Below are 16,219 nucleotides of genomic sequence, written 5' to 3' on the forward strand. Positions count from 1 at the left end.
AGCCGTGACCCCGTGGAACAAGCCGTGAAGAAAGGCCAAATAACGGAGCAGAGCCGCTCCTACGATGCTTTTCAGCGGCATATGCCCGAGAGAATTTTCCCCTTTGGTGGGAATCTGAGAAGGTGGATCGGCACGGCACGCTGGATTCCCTTGCTCGCGCGCTACGCATGCAGGGGCCGTGAATCCGAAGCTGGGCCTCCGAGGCTGAGCTTGGCCAAGGGACAGCGAAAAGTGGACTGGGAAGACGCTGTACGCCGGCGGACCAGGCCTGGTTGGACTGATGCATGCGGGTTCGAAGCTTGCGTTCACTTGATCCAGTTCGCATGGCCACCCGGCAGACAGTGTCCCGAGAAGAGCCGGACGGACATTGCTCCATTCGTGCACAAGAGGCTTGTCTCGCCGCTCATCCATGTGGTGGTTCCAGAGCCCGGCCAGGCGAAATTTTGGAAATCGTACGAGGCTTAGCCCGGAAGGGGAAAGGAAAGAACAGGGCGTAGCAGCCCGGAATCCGGGGGGCATGCGACAAACGGCAGGGCCGGGAAGCTGGAGAGCAGCATCCAAGGATGCGGTGCGAACAGCATCATGAGGCTGTGCGCGCGCCACAGGGCGAATGAGCGGACAAGACGTGGGCAGCGCGGGCCACGGATAACCCCACAATTTGGCTGTGGCGAGGGCAGTAGCCGGCATGGGGGGCGGTGGTGAGTGGTGAGGCAGTTCGGCGTTGAAGCCGCCACAGAGGCGCTCTCGCGTAGGAGCCGAGTCCGTGGACGTTGTGCGGCTCCCGCCGGTGCACTGCTGAGTCGAGGCTGCTCGAAGATCAGATGCCGCGTGTGCGTGGTGTCGCGTAATCCGGCGTCATGGCCCCTGCGCACTGCGGCCGTTCGCCACAGAGGCCACGGCGGGAGGGCCAGTGATCGCCGAGAGGGCGCTGCATTGGGTGTCTAGCCGTCGATCGCTCGCCCACGAGCGTGCTATTTTTGTGAGGGCGAGGCAAGATCAACGCAGCCGGCGAGCGCGAGCAGCGCGGCCGAGAGCAGCGCCCAAGGCCGGCGGTTGCAGGCCGTGGAGAGAGCAGCTGGCTCGCGGATGCGCGTGGGCTCTGACGTCTGGGGCTGGGCATTCCTGGCGGCGGGCTGTTAGGTGTGGCGTCGACCCGAACCACCTCAACGCTGCGATGGAGGTCACTCGCGCGGCGCCCGCCCCGCGCCTTGGGCGGCAGGGCGCCATGGCGGGCCCCAGGGCGGCGGTCGCGCAGACGCCGACATTACTTCATGACTCCTGCGCCGGCAGCGCCCGCGGCGCGCCTGCCAATGCGCATCCGGGCCAAAATTACGGGCCCTGGAGATGGGGCTCCCAGCAGAGGCTCCCTTTAGCCGAGCCCAGCGCTGAGGCTCCCACGCGTTGCGCTGCAGCAGGTGGCAGTCCAGACCGGCGAGCGCAGGTGCAGGGTCCGAGGTGGTGCTGCTCCGGGGTCTCACTCGCCACCACACCAGCCGCAGTGAGGGTGATATTTTAGGAAGAGCCGTGGCAGCGCCCCGGCGGCCGATCACCGTCCAGCTGCTCCCGCTCGCCGGACCCGCCTGTGCGCGCAAGGTAAGTCCCAGGGACCCGGCGGCGTGCGTGCCTGTCAGGATGACGCGCCGTTCAGCCCTCTCGCGGCTGCTCCCAGTCTGACCGTTTTTGCCGCCTCTTAGTTCCTGCAAGCACCGCCTACCGCCTTCCTGCGTGCTCCCACTGGCCCGCCCCAAGATTGATCTGCCTCGACCCGCTCCAAGCGAGCCTTGCCCCGGGGCACAGCAGCCTGCTCTCCTCCTCGCGCTCTCCCTCGCACTCTCCATTTCGTGATTGGCATCTCTGCGCCGGCTGCTCCCTCTTCCGTCGCCACGCCCAGCGCACTGCTCCTCGTGGGAGTATACTTAGTTGGTAGGTAGGCGCCAACACTATGCCCGTCACTGCCCGCCGCTGCCTCACTCGCTTGTCTTTCGTTGTCTTCTCCGTGCGGACCGCAATGGGCTAATATGTCTTTCGTCTGGGTGCAGCAGTGGTTTGCCCTGCCCGTGGTTCTGGACGATCCAATGGGCGATGCGTCAAGCGAGAGTGGCCCTGAGCCTGCCCGGACTGCTCTTCAGCATGCCACTTGCCCGCCCGACAAGCCCAGCGCCGACACGCTTCCGTCCGTTGCCGCCACTTCTTTCCAGCCGCACTACCCGAACCGCTCGTTAGAGGTCCAGCGGCTCCCTCAGCAGCAGCAACACCAGCAACACCAGCACCACGTCTTTGCTTACAGCATGCCACCCGGCCAAGCCCCAGCTTCGGCGTCCTTCAACATGGCCGCCATGAACGCTGCGCTTCCCGATTACACTTCGACCATGCCCGGTCCCACTCCCGTTCAGTCCCCACACCAGCCTCAGCGCGGCATCTCAGGCGCTTCCACCTCAGCAGTCGTCTACCAGTTGCAGCAAATTTCTCAGTATCCCCAGGCCGCCATGGGCTACCCGTCGCAGCCAGCCTACGCCCCAGGTTACGGCACTTCTCAATTTTCGACTCCCTATCCGTCGTTCGCTCCCCCACAGCAGCGCACAATGGCGCATGCCCAGTTGCCCCAGCCCTTTATGCAATACCCCCAAGCTCAGCCTTACATGTACTACCCGGGCCCCTTCTCTCAGCCGCCGGTGGCTTACGGTACGAATCCCGCCGCCCGACGAGCGAGCCTACCCCCAGCTCACGCAGCCGGGTTAGAAAGCACCCTTCCTGCAACTAGTCTCGTTCCCGCGGCTGGCGCGGTCGCACCAACCCTCGCTGGCGACCTCGCTGTAGCAGTTCAAGGTCAGTCGTGGCTAGAAAAGCTCCAGTGGCCCTAGCTAACAAAGCACCAGCGAACCCAAAAGCTGCGACGGACTCGGCTCACCACTCTCTACCGCGCGGTCCACCTCGCAAGCCTCGACAGTCCGGGCACGCATTGTGGGTTGGCAACCTCCCCCCGGGCACGACTGTCGTAGATCTCAAGGACCACTTCTCTCGGGAAGCAAGCAAGGACATAGAAAGCCTGTTCTTGATCTCGAAGAGCAATTGCGCGTTCGTGAATTACAAGACGGAGGCTTCATGCACAGCTGCTATGCACAGATTCCACGATTCGCGATTTCACGGCGTTCGACTTGTATGCCGCCTCCGTAGAAGCGCTGCACCCGCCTCCGGGGTACCAACTGGCCCGTCTGCTATGTCTGTCCCCCGCCAGCGGAGTCAATCGCCCGAGCGGAGCGCGTCGCCCCATCCCCCTGACCCTGTTATTTCCGACGGCGATACGATTGTCGAAACAGAGGAGAAGCGCCCCTTTGATGGAGAGCCCCGAGAGGATGGTCCTCCTGCCAAGGTTGCAGAGAAGTTCTTCGTCGTCAAGAGTCTGACACTGCAAGACTTGGAGCTCAGTGTTCGAAACGGCATTTGGGCGACGCAGTCACACAATGAAGACGCTCTAAATAAAGCCTACGACGTAAGTAGCCCAAGAAACCTTACAAGCCAATTGAGCTTCACTTGCTAACTACGAATAGACTGCCGAGAACGTTTACCTGATTTTCTCTGCTAACAAATCAGGTGAATACTTTGGATACGCCCGCATGGCATCTCCTATCAACGACAATGGTATCGACCTGATACACTCTGTCCCTGAAACCCAAGCTTCAGAAACATCAGACACACCCAAATCTATACCGACACCGGCGACAGAATGGGCACCCAAAGGACGTATAATCGACGATTCTGCACGTGGCACCATCTTCTGGGAAGCAGACCCCTCTGAAGATGAAGAGGAGGAAAATAAGCCGGATGGATCGGTGCAACCGGTCGAACTAGACGGTCCCAATACGCCACAAACTTGGGGCAAGCCGTTTAGGATTGATTGGATTTCAACGAACCGGCTCCCATTCTACAGGACGAGAGGGCTTCGGAATCCTTGGAATGCAAACAGAGAAGTGAAAATAGCAAGAGACGGAACAGAGCTCGAACCGGGCGTTGGAAAGCGTCTCATCCAAATGTTCCATCGGTTAGGACCCCAGGCTGCTGGGCCCCCTGCGATACCTCTTATGCCGATGCCTGGTCAAATGGCTGGACCGCAGATGCGACCTTTCTGATGGTTTCATGCAATCTCGATTATGGCGAAGCTCAACAACTGCATCGCATGGGCGATCTTATGTCTCGGGCCGCCTTCCGCTCCCCTGGAGAGCAGTATCCTGCCGGGCCAGGATCCTAATTTCTTGTGTCGCCCTCCAAAGCGCACAAAGCAACGATTCTAATGACATCCTGTGACTGCAGAAGTCATTTAATGTATACCGTTACGGACCGATGTTCTGTAGGTATCTAGTTTGTTTATCCAATCATTTCAAGTCACCCGTGCTTTTACCTCGCTGCTGCTTCTCTTTCATGGGGGTTCTCGTTTTCCTACAGCTTCGTGGTACATGGCGATTCTCGTGCTCGAAAATTCCCCTGCTCTAGATCTCCCGACGATATTCTAGCCCTTTGATATTTTCTCATGTCAAGCCCATCATAATGCAAGTTTCACAGCAAGCTATTCCCCCACTGGATTCTCACCCCATCTCGTTAGCGACCGCAAGAGCATCAAGCAGGCCAGACGAGATGATGGAAGAGTCCACATGGCCCGCCAGTCCGGGCGAAAGGCACGAAAGTGTCTCTGTCATTGACGCTATGTCGCGGAGAATCGGGCGGTCGACTGGTGCGAAATGCCGTCGCAATGCTTCGGGGATCATGCCCCATATGACCCAAAGCAAGGAGCACTTTCGCCAGTGCAAAAGCAGTTAAGAGGTAGGTCGACCGGACCGCTACTGTGGCTTTGTGGAACTCGCAAGAGGCCCGACCACGTTTCCATGACGAAGTGGCGTCGACGGAAAGCCGGCTGGCAGCGAGGGCGCCGAGCATGGGTTACGAAACCTGAGCATCCCTATTTCCGCACTTAGCCAGGCGTAGAGCCGGCGGTGGGATTACCGGCAGCGGGATTGGCCAGCGAAAGTCCGAAGTGCTCCAGCTGGTGGTGGGGCGGGTAATTTTTTTTTTTTTTTGGCTACAAGCACAAGGCATGTGGCCGCGAAGGTCCCACGAGTGACCGAGGTTTGAGGTCACTCTGAGCACGCAGTTGGCCCGGGGACGCAGATGCAAATGCACTACGCATAGGTAGGTCCTCTGGCGTACCACGACGGCAAAACCTACGACAAACACAGAGACGGGCTTCCAGGAGGATCGGCAAGTCACATTGTGCAAACGGCGGAGGGAAGCGGCGGCCGCTAGGTAGGAGGCGAGCAAGAATCCACTTGTTGAATCAGGCCATGGCACGCAGCAGCTGGACCATCGTCGCCTAGTGCGGCGTGTAACCGGGCGGCATGATCGCAGCGAGACACGGCACCACGTCCGGCGAGCCAGCGGGCGTCGATGTTGACGGCGCTGGAAGGCACGCACACTGGCAGGTGGAAAGAGAAGGGCATCGGAGGGAGTGGTTTGAAGGGCTGCAGGTGCTGGGCGAGCGATGTGGTTCGTTGGTGCGCTATGGGCGCGGGCGGGGCCTAGATCCGCCGTCGCCACTTCTGGGCTCGGCCAAAGGACCCTGCCCGGCTGAACCCTGAAGCCAAGCTGTGGCGCTGCAAGGTCGGCCGCTGCAGGCGGCCCTTCTCCCCTCTGCTGGGCAAACGTTCACACGCCGAAACACGGCCGACGGCGACAGCGGCCTGACTCGCTCACCACCGTCTTTCCCGTCAAATCCCATGTGACGCGGGCCACAAGGAAAAACTCAGCTGTCAATCTCCCACTTGCGCGCACGGGCCCGTGCACGGAGCACGCGGCATGCCGACCCTGCGTTGCGGGCGCCTGCATCACTTGCCGCGGGGAGGCTGCCTTTATCGTCGTGCGCTCACCGTGCGCCCAGGCGGACGAGGTACCTGACCCTTGGTGTTGACCCGCGCGAACGCCCGCAGCACCCCGTGTCTCGCCGGCCTTTTCGCGTAACTGCCGGGTGCTCGTCCCTCTTCTCACGTCTGATCCAAGCCTCCGGTGGGCATCCGCCCCAGCATGACTCTAGTTTTCTGCCCTCTGACTGCCATGTAACGCGCTATACTGCTCCGTCCCGCCCTCCAGGGTGTTCCTCGTTTCCTGCAACTCCCCTCTTAGGTCATCGGGCTTCCTGCATGGCTACCCGATTTTCTTGAAACGCACGCAGCAAATAAACGCATGTTGAGAGTCAGCGCACTCCGGAGCCACTCCTTGTCCGCCGCCGCCGTAGAGAATTACCCGGTCTTCTGTGCGAGAATGATGCAACGTGCATGTACAAGTCGGTTGGGCCGCAGTCGTCGGTTGCCAGCCTGTCATCGCGAGTCATACCAGCAGCGATCAGCAATGGTACAAACCAATCCCGCCTCTGATGAGCAGATGAGCGCAAGACGTCGCCCTGGAACGAAGTGCAACAAAGTTCCCTGTCTCCACTTCTGCGTAGAACCTTCTGTGTGGTCGAAGAGCCAAGCTTTGGGAGGAGCCTTTTCATTGCAGCTCGGCCATGCGGCTCTCCAGAGTGGCCCTCAGCTGTGCAGACCGCGATAGGTACGCTCGCTCGACGGTCTTGACGCTGGTGGCCATGCAGTGTTCAATTTCACTTTTTCGCCTCAAGAGGCCAGCCAAACGCGCGGTCTGGGCCTTGCGAAGCCGGAGACTAAGATCGTCGTGAGCACTCATCCTCATGAACAAGAACAGGGGCGGTTCCGGACGACTGACGCATTCGTCCCATTATCGTCAAAAGCCCTGTTGATGTTCCCTTCGGCTTCAGCTTTGCGAGCCTGGTGGTTGTTTGCGAGACTAATGCGCCTTGCCTCTCGGCGATGTCGTGTCTGCGTCACCTACGTCAATGGCAAGGTACGGGCGGCTGCAGCAAATGACAATATCAGAGAAGCGGTGACTGATTGGGAGGCAGGAGGGGTCGGCTGTTGCAGCAATACAAACAGAGGGAAGTGCGACTCGGCTCAACCAGTGGCTTACGGATTCGAACATGTTGTTGACCATGCCATCCAAGTCATCCTCCAAGCTTGGCTCTCTGTGCTGCGAAACACCTTGAGCCTGCTGTTGCAGAGGGGATGGCTCGAACCATGCCTTGTGCTGGTCTGTGGGGTGGCCGGGCATTGGGATGAATGTGAAGAACCACCGTCAGGCTTGTAGTTGTTGAGGTGACCTGTGAAGAGGCTGTATGCTGCCATCGCTCGGGCCTTACCTACGGGCTGTTTCTTGGCAGCGAGTTGGAGGCCGGCGAAACCCAAGTCCGGGCGCCGAGCACCTCCGTCTCCGCCTTCGTCCCGGCGCCGCGCCAAAATTTCTATTCTCCACGTACTGCGTTCGCGTGCCGCTTAAGCTTCACAATGGGTCTCGCAGGGCCGAAGAAGTATGCCGTCTTTTCAGAGCTTTCTTACTTCCCTATTGCTAACTCATTGCAGTCGCACGAAAATCTCGGCCGACCCAAACAACACCCACTGGAGCAAGTCGACCGACCGCTTCGGCCACAAGATCCTGCTCAAGCAGGGCTGGTCACCAGGCTCATTCCTCGGTGCCAAAGATGCAAAGCACGCCGCCCACTACACGGCCGCCAACGCCTCTCACATCAGGGTTGCCGTGAAGGACGACACCCTTGGTCTGGGCGCGAAGCGAGGGAAGGCGGAAAACGAGACCTTCGGCTTGAGCGCATTCCAGGGTCTACTTGGCCGGCTGAATGGCAAGAGCGACGGCCAGCTTAAGAAGGAGGAGTCCGCTCAGCGTGATCTGAAGCTTCAAGTCTACACCAACCAGCGCTGGGGTGGCATCCGCTTCGTTAGCGGCGGTCTGCTGGTTGGCGACAAAATCGAAGATCTCATCAACAAAGACAGTGCCGTAAAGCAAGTCGCTATCGAGGCGGAGGAGCCGGATCTCCGTTTGGCCGAGAAGAAGCGGAAACGATCTGAGCATGGGGAGAGCGGGTCGGCGCTGAGAGAGAAGAAGAGGAAATCGGACCCCCATAACGAATCCGATTCGACCCGCCAAGACGACAACGAAACTCAGTCCAAGAGGAAATCCAAATCAAAAAAGTCCAAGAGACTGGACGCCAAGGTCCCTTATACCGACAACGCTACCTCAACCTCTGCATCGGCTGGGGGGAAGGATGACGGCGAGATCTTAGATAAGAAAGCACGGAGGGAGGCCAAAAAGGTACGCAAGCTTGAACGACTCGCCAAGAAGGGGGCAAAGGAATCGAAGAAGACTGGGAAAGAGAAGCAGGGGCAGAAGAAGAAGGCCGAATCAAGCAGTGACAGCTCATCTACGGAGGAAGAAAACATTACTTCGGTGGCTACTTCGGCACCAGCGTCTGGAACCAGCACACCAACCGCCGGGTTTGCTGGAGGTCGTCTTGCCGTTCGGCAGCGGTATATCGCCCAGAAGAAAAGGGCATCGATGGACCCACAAGCATTAAAGGAGATTTTCATGATCAAAGCGGAGGCATAGTTGGATTTCCAAAAAGCTTTGAGCAAGGCGTTGGTGGTCTCACGGTTGGGGTTTCCTTTCTCTCTTTAGAGGTTTGCAGGCGGAATCACGGTGGACTTGCAGAAAAATTACCCTTCTCCGGAGTGTTGCGCGGGAATCATCGTTCTCTTTCTTCGTGGGCAGTTGAGGACCTGAATTATCACACAGAATTGTTTGGGCCTGGGCTTCCATCCCGTATGTGCAGAGCGCAAAATAAATCCTTGCGATCCAGGTTTAGAAGGACGGTATCCTTTACAGTTCTCAGTAGGCCCTGGAGCTGTCTTATGCCCCTTCTCAGAATCAAGAGATTAATTTCTCCACCAGCCATGGTTTCCTCGGCTCGGAGGTCACGTATTGTGGTCTACTGTCTTTCATACCCCATTCCAGAATTGGTTTTCGCTTTCAATGATGCCAACAATGTACGGCAGAAATTCTGCACACAAAGCCGAGTAACAAAAGGCATTGTTCCCACGCCCATGAAAGCCCTCGCCTCCTGTCAATATAAAGAGTGCCGACGATCCTCCACAATCACTACACAACAGTGGATCTTTGGCCCTCTCACCATAGGACCCGATCATTACCGCTTGCTGTGCGGCGCTTGCGATTGGTATTGCGTGTTAGCGAAAGAACAAAGTGGAGAAGCCTTCAGGTAAGTATCGCCATCACTCCTCTCACGGCTAATCTCTATAGTAACAGAAGGCGTTGCTTCCTCAACTACACAATGGCAACGAAATGCTACCTCCTTCCCGATGCTCCCATTGTCGCCATAATCCTCAAGGAGTATGACCAACACGACTTCAACGGCTCATCCGAAGCTCTCACAAACTGGCTCAACCTTCGCTGGGGCAAGAGTGGTTACCAAATCAAGGCCGACGTTGTCCATTCGGTACTCTGTTCTAATCGGCGCCAGCCAGTCGCTGGTAGAGGTGACTTGCTGGACGGGGCGTTTCTCAGATAGAAAATGGGTATCGGCACATTTCCTCGCTCTCCAATCAGCAGCGGGCAGTGCCAGTTGAACTGGCGTCTACAGTGTGTTGGACACTTAGTAAGTTGGAACAGATATTTTTTGCGTCAATAGGTTCACAAGCTAGTAGGTAGGATCATTATCATTTCTTCTATTTCTTTCCCTCGCTCGCCTTCGTCTTTCGATTTTGGCTGGACATTCGATGTTTCTGAGCTCGGTATGAATAATGCCGCCACGCCAGATTACATCAGCGCATTGGCGGAGCGAACATTGGAAAGGGGGCAGCGGTCGAAGACAGCACCTGTTGTTGTACCAAACGTTTGTAAAGGAGGACGCACTTTTCAAATAATCTTGCAGCATGCATGGCCCAGTCTTCTGCCCGAACAAAATCCCAGATGTGAATGCGGTCTCAAAGCCATACAGAAACACGGCATTGATGTCGACATTGACTTTCCGCGTAAGCCGGCCGATACACTCTAGAGAGATGTGCCGTGGATGGTGAACATCCTTCATCCTACTATGCTGCTCGAAGTTAATCCGGGACATAGTCGCCCTGACGCCACAAAATTTCCAGAGTTCGGATAACCCTTTCAACCGACCTTCTCTTGGCTCAAGGGAGCAAGTGCTTGGATTAGACAGAGGCCGATATTCAGCGATCGGAACTGTCAGGCACGAGTACCTACGCACCCAGGCAGAGTAATGGATATGCACCTGTTCGTCGGAAGTGCCGCACCACGACCAAACCTGCGATCATGCGACCCAACACCAGCTATCCCCTGGCGAAGAGGAACACATCCTTGCCATGCCACCGGGGATTTTATGCAAAGTCCCTTGCTGGCGAGCGAAATAATACTCGGCGAGGCGGATGGGCAAGACAAATTTGTCACGCTCCTGCGGCGTTTGCCTAATCGGGTCAACGGACGTCATCCTAGTTTGGCTGGTTTGTTTCACTTGATGGTCAGTAACCGTCACAATGATTAGTGACCTACGAGGATCGAATGCGCACGCAGCGGTAGGAGAGAACGCGTCAAACAGGGTCGAAGAGGTCGCCGACAGAGGACGCGCACCCGCACAAGTTTACAGAGTAGAGGATAGATGTCGGACGCAAGCACAATCAAACGGAAGACGCTGCCGCTGTAATCTTGATTCGCCTAGTAAGTGGTGCAGAAATTTAGCGTTATTGGCACTGTTGCCTCGGGCCGGGTCTGGTTCTGCAGTTCGGCCCGGTTGTGTGTTATATCGCCGTCGTCTCATTGGCCGCTACGGCGACCTCTCCTGCTCGCATCGATCCTTCGACGCCGACTGCCCCTCGGTGGATCGGCATTGGCGCAAATTACTTTCAAAAACTCCTTGGATATATCAAATCTCCACTGAAGCCCTCCTGCCCTTCGCACTCTTAGCGACTCTGCCAGCGCTATAACACGCCCATTCCGACGCTTGCTCGGGGATCATTGCCCGACATGTCAAATTGCGATACCTCGGTGTTCTGCTAGTCTCAGCCACCGCTACAATGGGAAACATGTCCTTGCCGTCGACCATTCCCCTGAAATATGAAGACCACCTGATATTGTCTTCACGCTTCGTTCAGCGCAAGCATCCTAGAGCACCGTGGTGGACGACACTAGCACCCTCAGACCCGAAGATGCGGCCAAGAGCTGCCGGGAAACCGGAGTTGCTGAGACCTCGGCATATTGTGCAGAGAGAATGCACCGAAGCAACTCGGTCCCGCCTTGTTCCGATCACTCCGGCAAGTCCTCCAAGTGCGTCCAGAGTCCAGCCAACACCGTAGAGAATTAGCAACACTCGTGCGGGCCTAAAGGCTTGGCAAATTTCGAAAGCCGGCCTTTCGCCGGTGTTGCAGTAATGAGAAATGCGACGCCATTCTCAGGGGCATCGTGAGTAATCATGCTCCGGTGGTGGGAGAGGTGCCGAACTCAAACTTTGGTCTGCGCTGTCTTCTCTGGACTAGACTTGCGAAGCACGTGGCTGCGGAGGAAATCCTCAATGTACTCGAAGTAAAGGGGCTCAGCCACTGTGTCATTGTGGCTGCCGTTGGGGAACTCGCGCCAGACTTTCGCTTTGGCAATGCAAAGGTCGAAAAGCTTGGCCATGTGCGACGGCCTGACACCAAAGGTTACTGATTAAACGCCGGACCCGATTCTGCACCGGGGATACTCACGGCACGATCTCATCCTTCACGCCACTGAGGAAAAGAATGGGCATGTCCTTGATCTTTGGCATCACGTCCTCGCTCGGCCAAATTTGGTGGCACAACGGGGCAAGATATTTCGCCGGTGGAAATGCGCTGATGAAGTCAGCACTAAATACGAGAGAAACGAGAAGCGGGAGATCCACTCACCTGGGAATCAATTTCCTGATACTCAGGAATGTGTTCTCGAGAACGATGCCAGCAATGTCGGCTTGTTCTTGGTTCTTTGCCGCGAGCCCGATGCTGACGGCTCCACCCAGGCTCTGGCCGTATAGCACAATCTTCGTGCCGCGTAGCTCTGCGCGTTGCCTGATGTAGTCCAGGCCGGTCTGTGCATCGATTGTCAGGCCCTTCTCGTTGGGAGTGCCGGTGGACAGGCCGTAACCGCGGTACTGTAGCATCAGGACATTGCAGCCGAGCTCCGCTTCCAGGATCTTTGCAATGGGCAGCCGGTAGCCAATGTTGCCGGCGTTGCCGTGAAACATGAGAAAGGTGACGTTGCGAGCATGCTGCTTGTTGGCAGGGCGGATGAAGAATGCGCTCAGCGACTCGCCGTCAGGAGTGGGGATCATCAGCTCTTCGAAGTCGGAGATGCCGAATTGGGTGGGTCGAGGGACATCTGTTCGTGCGCCTGGGGGGATGTTGCGGGGGTAGATGATATCACTGGGCGGGTGCAGGTCAGCGCAGTGTCCCGAGTCGCGGGGCGCATTGAGCGCGCGGTGGACTGGATGCGTACTTTTGTTTGAAGTAGAGCAGGCCGCTGAGAACGGTGGCTATGCCGGTGGAGGCGAGGATGGGGATGCGCAGGTAGGAAAAGACCGAGTCCATGGCCGAGTAGGCGTCGGCGTCGAAGTCTGCGGAGGCGCGCGAGCTGTGGTGCGACAGCTTGGGCGAGGTGGGCGAGGAGGGCGGAGGACTGGTGGCCGGTGTCGAGCTACCTGAGAGTCGGAACAGCGATCTCCAGGTCATGAGTCGCGGCTGCCCGGGGAGAGCGAGCAAAGGCGGGCAGAGGCAGGCGCAAACGACAGCGGACAGCAGCAGGCGCGGTCATGGGCACGTATGTATAGTCCGTCAGGAGTTGAGCAAGATCAACGCATTTGTGGGGGCGCGAGAAGGCAGCGATCGTCGCGTGCACGCTCAGACGCGCCGCCGCCGCACGGGCGGAAAATGCCGGCAGCGGGAGGCACCAGCCTACGCGCGGAGCCTGGTGGCCTGGGTGCCTGGCCTTGCACGCAACTCCAGTGAAGCTCTGTGGCAGCTCCGCCGACACCAACCATCCATCCCATCGACCTCCCGCCCGCCACGACATCGCCTCCCCGCACCACGCCGGCGTCGATCACCTATCCGATAGCTATCTGACCACATTCGCCGCCATGATCTCCCAGCTATCCGGAGCCCTGGGTGAAGGCAAGCCGCCTCCCGCCTGAAGCTTCCACAGCTTCCAGCTCTAGCTCTAGCTCCAGCTGCTAACGGACATTAGATGGCATCCACGTTGACATGAACCACCTGAAGAAGGGTGAGGTCAAGTACGTTTGCACCCATCAGCCCCTGATGATTCTTCTGCTAACCCGTGCTCCAGCCTCGGGACCTCCATGTACGTCCACACAATGTCCTGCTTTCGACCACCACGCCCGCGCTGACCTACGCTAGCATGGCCATCAACTTCAAGGACGGCGTGATCCTTGGCGCAGACAGCCGGACGACGACTGGGGCCTACATTGCCAACCGTGTTACCGACAAGCTTACGCAAGTGCACGACACGATATGGTGCTGCCGCTCCGGCTCGGCCGCCGACACACAGGCTGTTGCCGACATCGTCCACTACCACCTGGGCATGTACGGCATCATGAACAATGAGAGGCCGACCACTCAGACGGCCGCGGCGCTGTTTCAAGAGCTCTGCTACGACAACAAGGACATGTTAAGGTGCGTCACAAACACATTGGTCTACGGACGACCGGCTGACGGTGTCATAGCGCGGGCATGATCATTGCAGGCTACGATCCCCGCCACGGCGGCCAAGTCTACTCTATCCCGCTCGGCGGCTCTCTACACAAGCAGGCTTACTCGATTGGCGGTTCTGGATCGACGTACATCTATGGTTACTGCGATGCAAACTGGACGGAGGGCATGACTGAGGAAGAGGGCGTGAACTTCGTCAAAGGAGCCCTGCGAGAGGCCATCAAGTGGGACGGCAGCTCCGGCGGTGTGATCCGCATGGTGGTATTGACGGCGAACGGCGCACAGCGACACCTGTATCTGCCAGACCAGGACTACCGTGGCCCCGGCAGGCAAACGTAGACAGGCGACGAAGTGGGAACGACAACATGATTGATGTGGGCCAGGATAGAGGCCGGCTTGGCGCAGGTAGTGCTGTAGCGTAGACTTCGTAAGCAATGGCAAGCCGGGTGGCGTCATACCCAAGACAAGCAACGATTTCGAGATGCGGCGGTTCTGCGTCTCGCCGGTCGCCCAGCTACGACCGCAGAACCGGGCAAGCGCATACAGGGCCGTTGGCCTGCCGCTGTAACAGTGGAGAAGATTGCGGCGCGGGCGCAAGGGAAGCCAGGCCGGCGTTGAGGTGGTGTGCACACAGGGAAGGACGGGATCGGCGCTTGGCGCTGGCTGTGACGACGACCCTGGCAAATTGGAAGCGCAGCCCACCAGTTCAAGGCTTCCCTCGAACAAGAGACTGCGCAGCGCCACGGCCTCTGCAACACCACAACACATCCACCCAATTCCCGCCGCTCGCTGCTGCGCCCCTCCCCGTTCCCGCGGCCTATCTGTTCGCGCATCTCATCTCAAGGTAAGCGTGGGTCCGGCTCTTGTCCCCTAGCAAGTCGGCCGGCGTCGTTGCGCCCAGCGACGCGGCTCCTTTCGTTATCGCAGCCCTGCCCTTCACCTCCAGCGGCTGCCATCCTTCTCTCCACCCGACGCCCGCCGCCGCAGCACGTCACAGGCAAAGCCACGGGCCCCGCGCGCTTACTCGCCGTCGCTCTCCCGCTCTGGCGCGCCTCGCCGCCAAGTACGTGAGACGTGCCCGAAGCTTTGCTCGCTGCGACTCCACTCGCACCCCCCTGCATCGAGCGTTGACCGCCCCTCCCCACAGACGAGATTCGAGCCCGCCGCTGCTGGTCTGAGGCTTGCTGACATCCTGTTGCCGGCCAGATCTTTGTCCTCCCGCCTCAACACGCTGGTATGGGCTCCATCGTGATTACGAGCAGCGACGTGGTCAACCACTCCTTTCCCTACCAAACCATGTTCGGTGCCGCCGCGCACCCGCACCACCAGCCGCACGAGTCTCCGCGATCGACATCCTCTCGGCCGTCGCAAAACGACCATCACGCCTCGCGCACTGCCTCTGCGCCCGTCGACACGCCCATGTCGGACGCCGTGCCACAGCACTACCTTCCATCTCAGACACCTTCGCAGCCCCCGCCGAGCCCGCGCTTCAAGCCGCAGTCGTCGCAGAAGACGCCTACCCAGGCCGTCACTGCCCCGCCGGCTCCACGCCCCGCCGTGCTGCCCTCGTCGTCGGCCTCGTCTTCGGCCCAGGCCTCGCCGCGGACCACCGCATCTCCGAAACGGATAAAGGTGAAAAGCCTGTCTCACATCCAGAGCTTTGCCGCCGATGAGACCAGCCCTTTTTCGCAGACTCGCGCAGCGCGTCGCGCGCGTGAAAATCCCAATGAAGTTGGCCCGCAGTATGAAATCAGCGAGATGCCCGTGTCGGATATCATAGAAATGGTGGCAGGCCTCTTGACCAAGATTACCACCACTAATGACCGTCAACACGAGCATTTGCACCGGCAAATACCCCCGCCTGAGGGCACCACTGGGCTTAGCCAACAGACAACCAGCGTCCTTGCCTTCCATGGCAAGAACGTACCCACAATTTCCATCTTGAGCTATCTCACCCGGATACACAAGTACTGTCCTACGACGTACGAGGTTTTTCTCAGCCTGCTGGTCTACTTCGATCGTATGACGGAGCGAGTAAACTCCGGACTGATGCAGAGCCTCCGCCAGGCCAACCAGCAGTCATTGGACCGCTCCGTAGCCGCCAGCGAAGGAAGCCGGAAGAGCTCCGTGTCTATGTCCGGGACTACACTTGGCGGATCGTCACCGCGGCCAGAGCAAGTCCAAGCTGCAACGCCTCCGCCATCCGGCTCGCTTGGGAAGCCGGCTAAGCCAGGCGATGCCACTGTCAAAGAAGACCACCCGCCCTCGCCTCCGCAACAGATAGACCCTCCCCTAGAGTGTGATCCATACAATCTGTCTCAGTTCTTCGTCGTTGACAGCTTCAACATCCACCGTCTGGTCATAGCCGGTGTCACTTGTGCAAGCAAGTTCTTTTCCGACATTTTCTACACCAACTCGAGATACGCCAAGGTAAGCTCGCAAATCTGACTGGCATACTAGACGCGAACTGACAAGCCTTAGGTTGGTGGATTGCCGCTTGTAGAATTGAACCACCTTGAACTCCAGTTCCTCTTGTTGAACGATTTCCGCCT

General features: G+C 58.4%; 4 protein-coding genes across 4 annotated transcripts; 3 read left to right on the forward strand and 1 right to left on the reverse strand.

Annotated features, from left to right (window-relative positions):
* Positions 1–7,425: 7,425 nt before the first annotated feature.
* On the forward strand, positions 7,426–8,514 carry PXR1 (telomerase inhibitor; the record flags this gene model as incomplete). Its single annotated transcript, XM_066779009.1, has 2 exons — positions 7,426–7,430; positions 7,476–8,514. The coding sequence occupies 2 exons, from the start codon at positions 7,426–7,428 to the stop codon at positions 8,512–8,514; spliced, it is 1,044 nt and encodes a 347-aa protein (XP_066631446.1).
* Positions 8,515–11,851: 3,337 nt separating this feature from the next.
* Positions 11,852–12,533, reverse strand: bem46 (bem46 protein, variant; the record flags this gene model as incomplete). Its single annotated transcript, XM_066779010.1, has 2 exons — positions 11,852–12,478; positions 12,525–12,533. 2 exons carry the CDS (start codon positions 12,531–12,533, stop codon positions 11,852–11,854), a joined length of 636 nt encoding a protein of 211 aa, XP_066631447.1.
* Positions 12,534–13,623: 1,090 nt separating this feature from the next.
* PRE3 (Proteasome subunit beta type-1) lies at positions 13,624–14,006 on the forward strand (the record flags this gene model as incomplete). Its single annotated transcript, XM_066779011.1, has 2 exons — positions 13,624–13,631; positions 13,682–14,006. The coding sequence occupies 2 exons, from the start codon at positions 13,624–13,626 to the stop codon at positions 14,004–14,006; spliced, it is 333 nt and encodes a 110-aa protein (XP_066631448.1).
* Positions 14,007–14,963: 957 nt separating this feature from the next.
* Positions 14,964–16,115, forward strand: PCL7 (cyclin-like protein interacting with PHO85; the record flags this gene model as incomplete). The annotated part of the gene is made up of 3 exons (XM_066779012.1): positions 14,964–14,970; positions 14,997–15,004; positions 15,108–16,115. 3 exons carry the CDS (start codon positions 14,964–14,966, stop codon positions 16,113–16,115), a joined length of 1,023 nt encoding a protein of 340 aa, XP_066631449.1.
* Positions 16,116–16,219: the final 104 nt, after the last annotated feature.

This window comes from Diplodia seriata (genome assembly GCF_021436955.1).
Source record: "Diplodia seriata strain FDS-637 chromosome Unknown scaffold_7, whole genome shotgun sequence".
In the NCBI taxonomy this organism is placed as follows: domain Eukaryota; kingdom Fungi; phylum Ascomycota; class Dothideomycetes; order Botryosphaeriales; family Botryosphaeriaceae; genus Diplodia; species Diplodia seriata.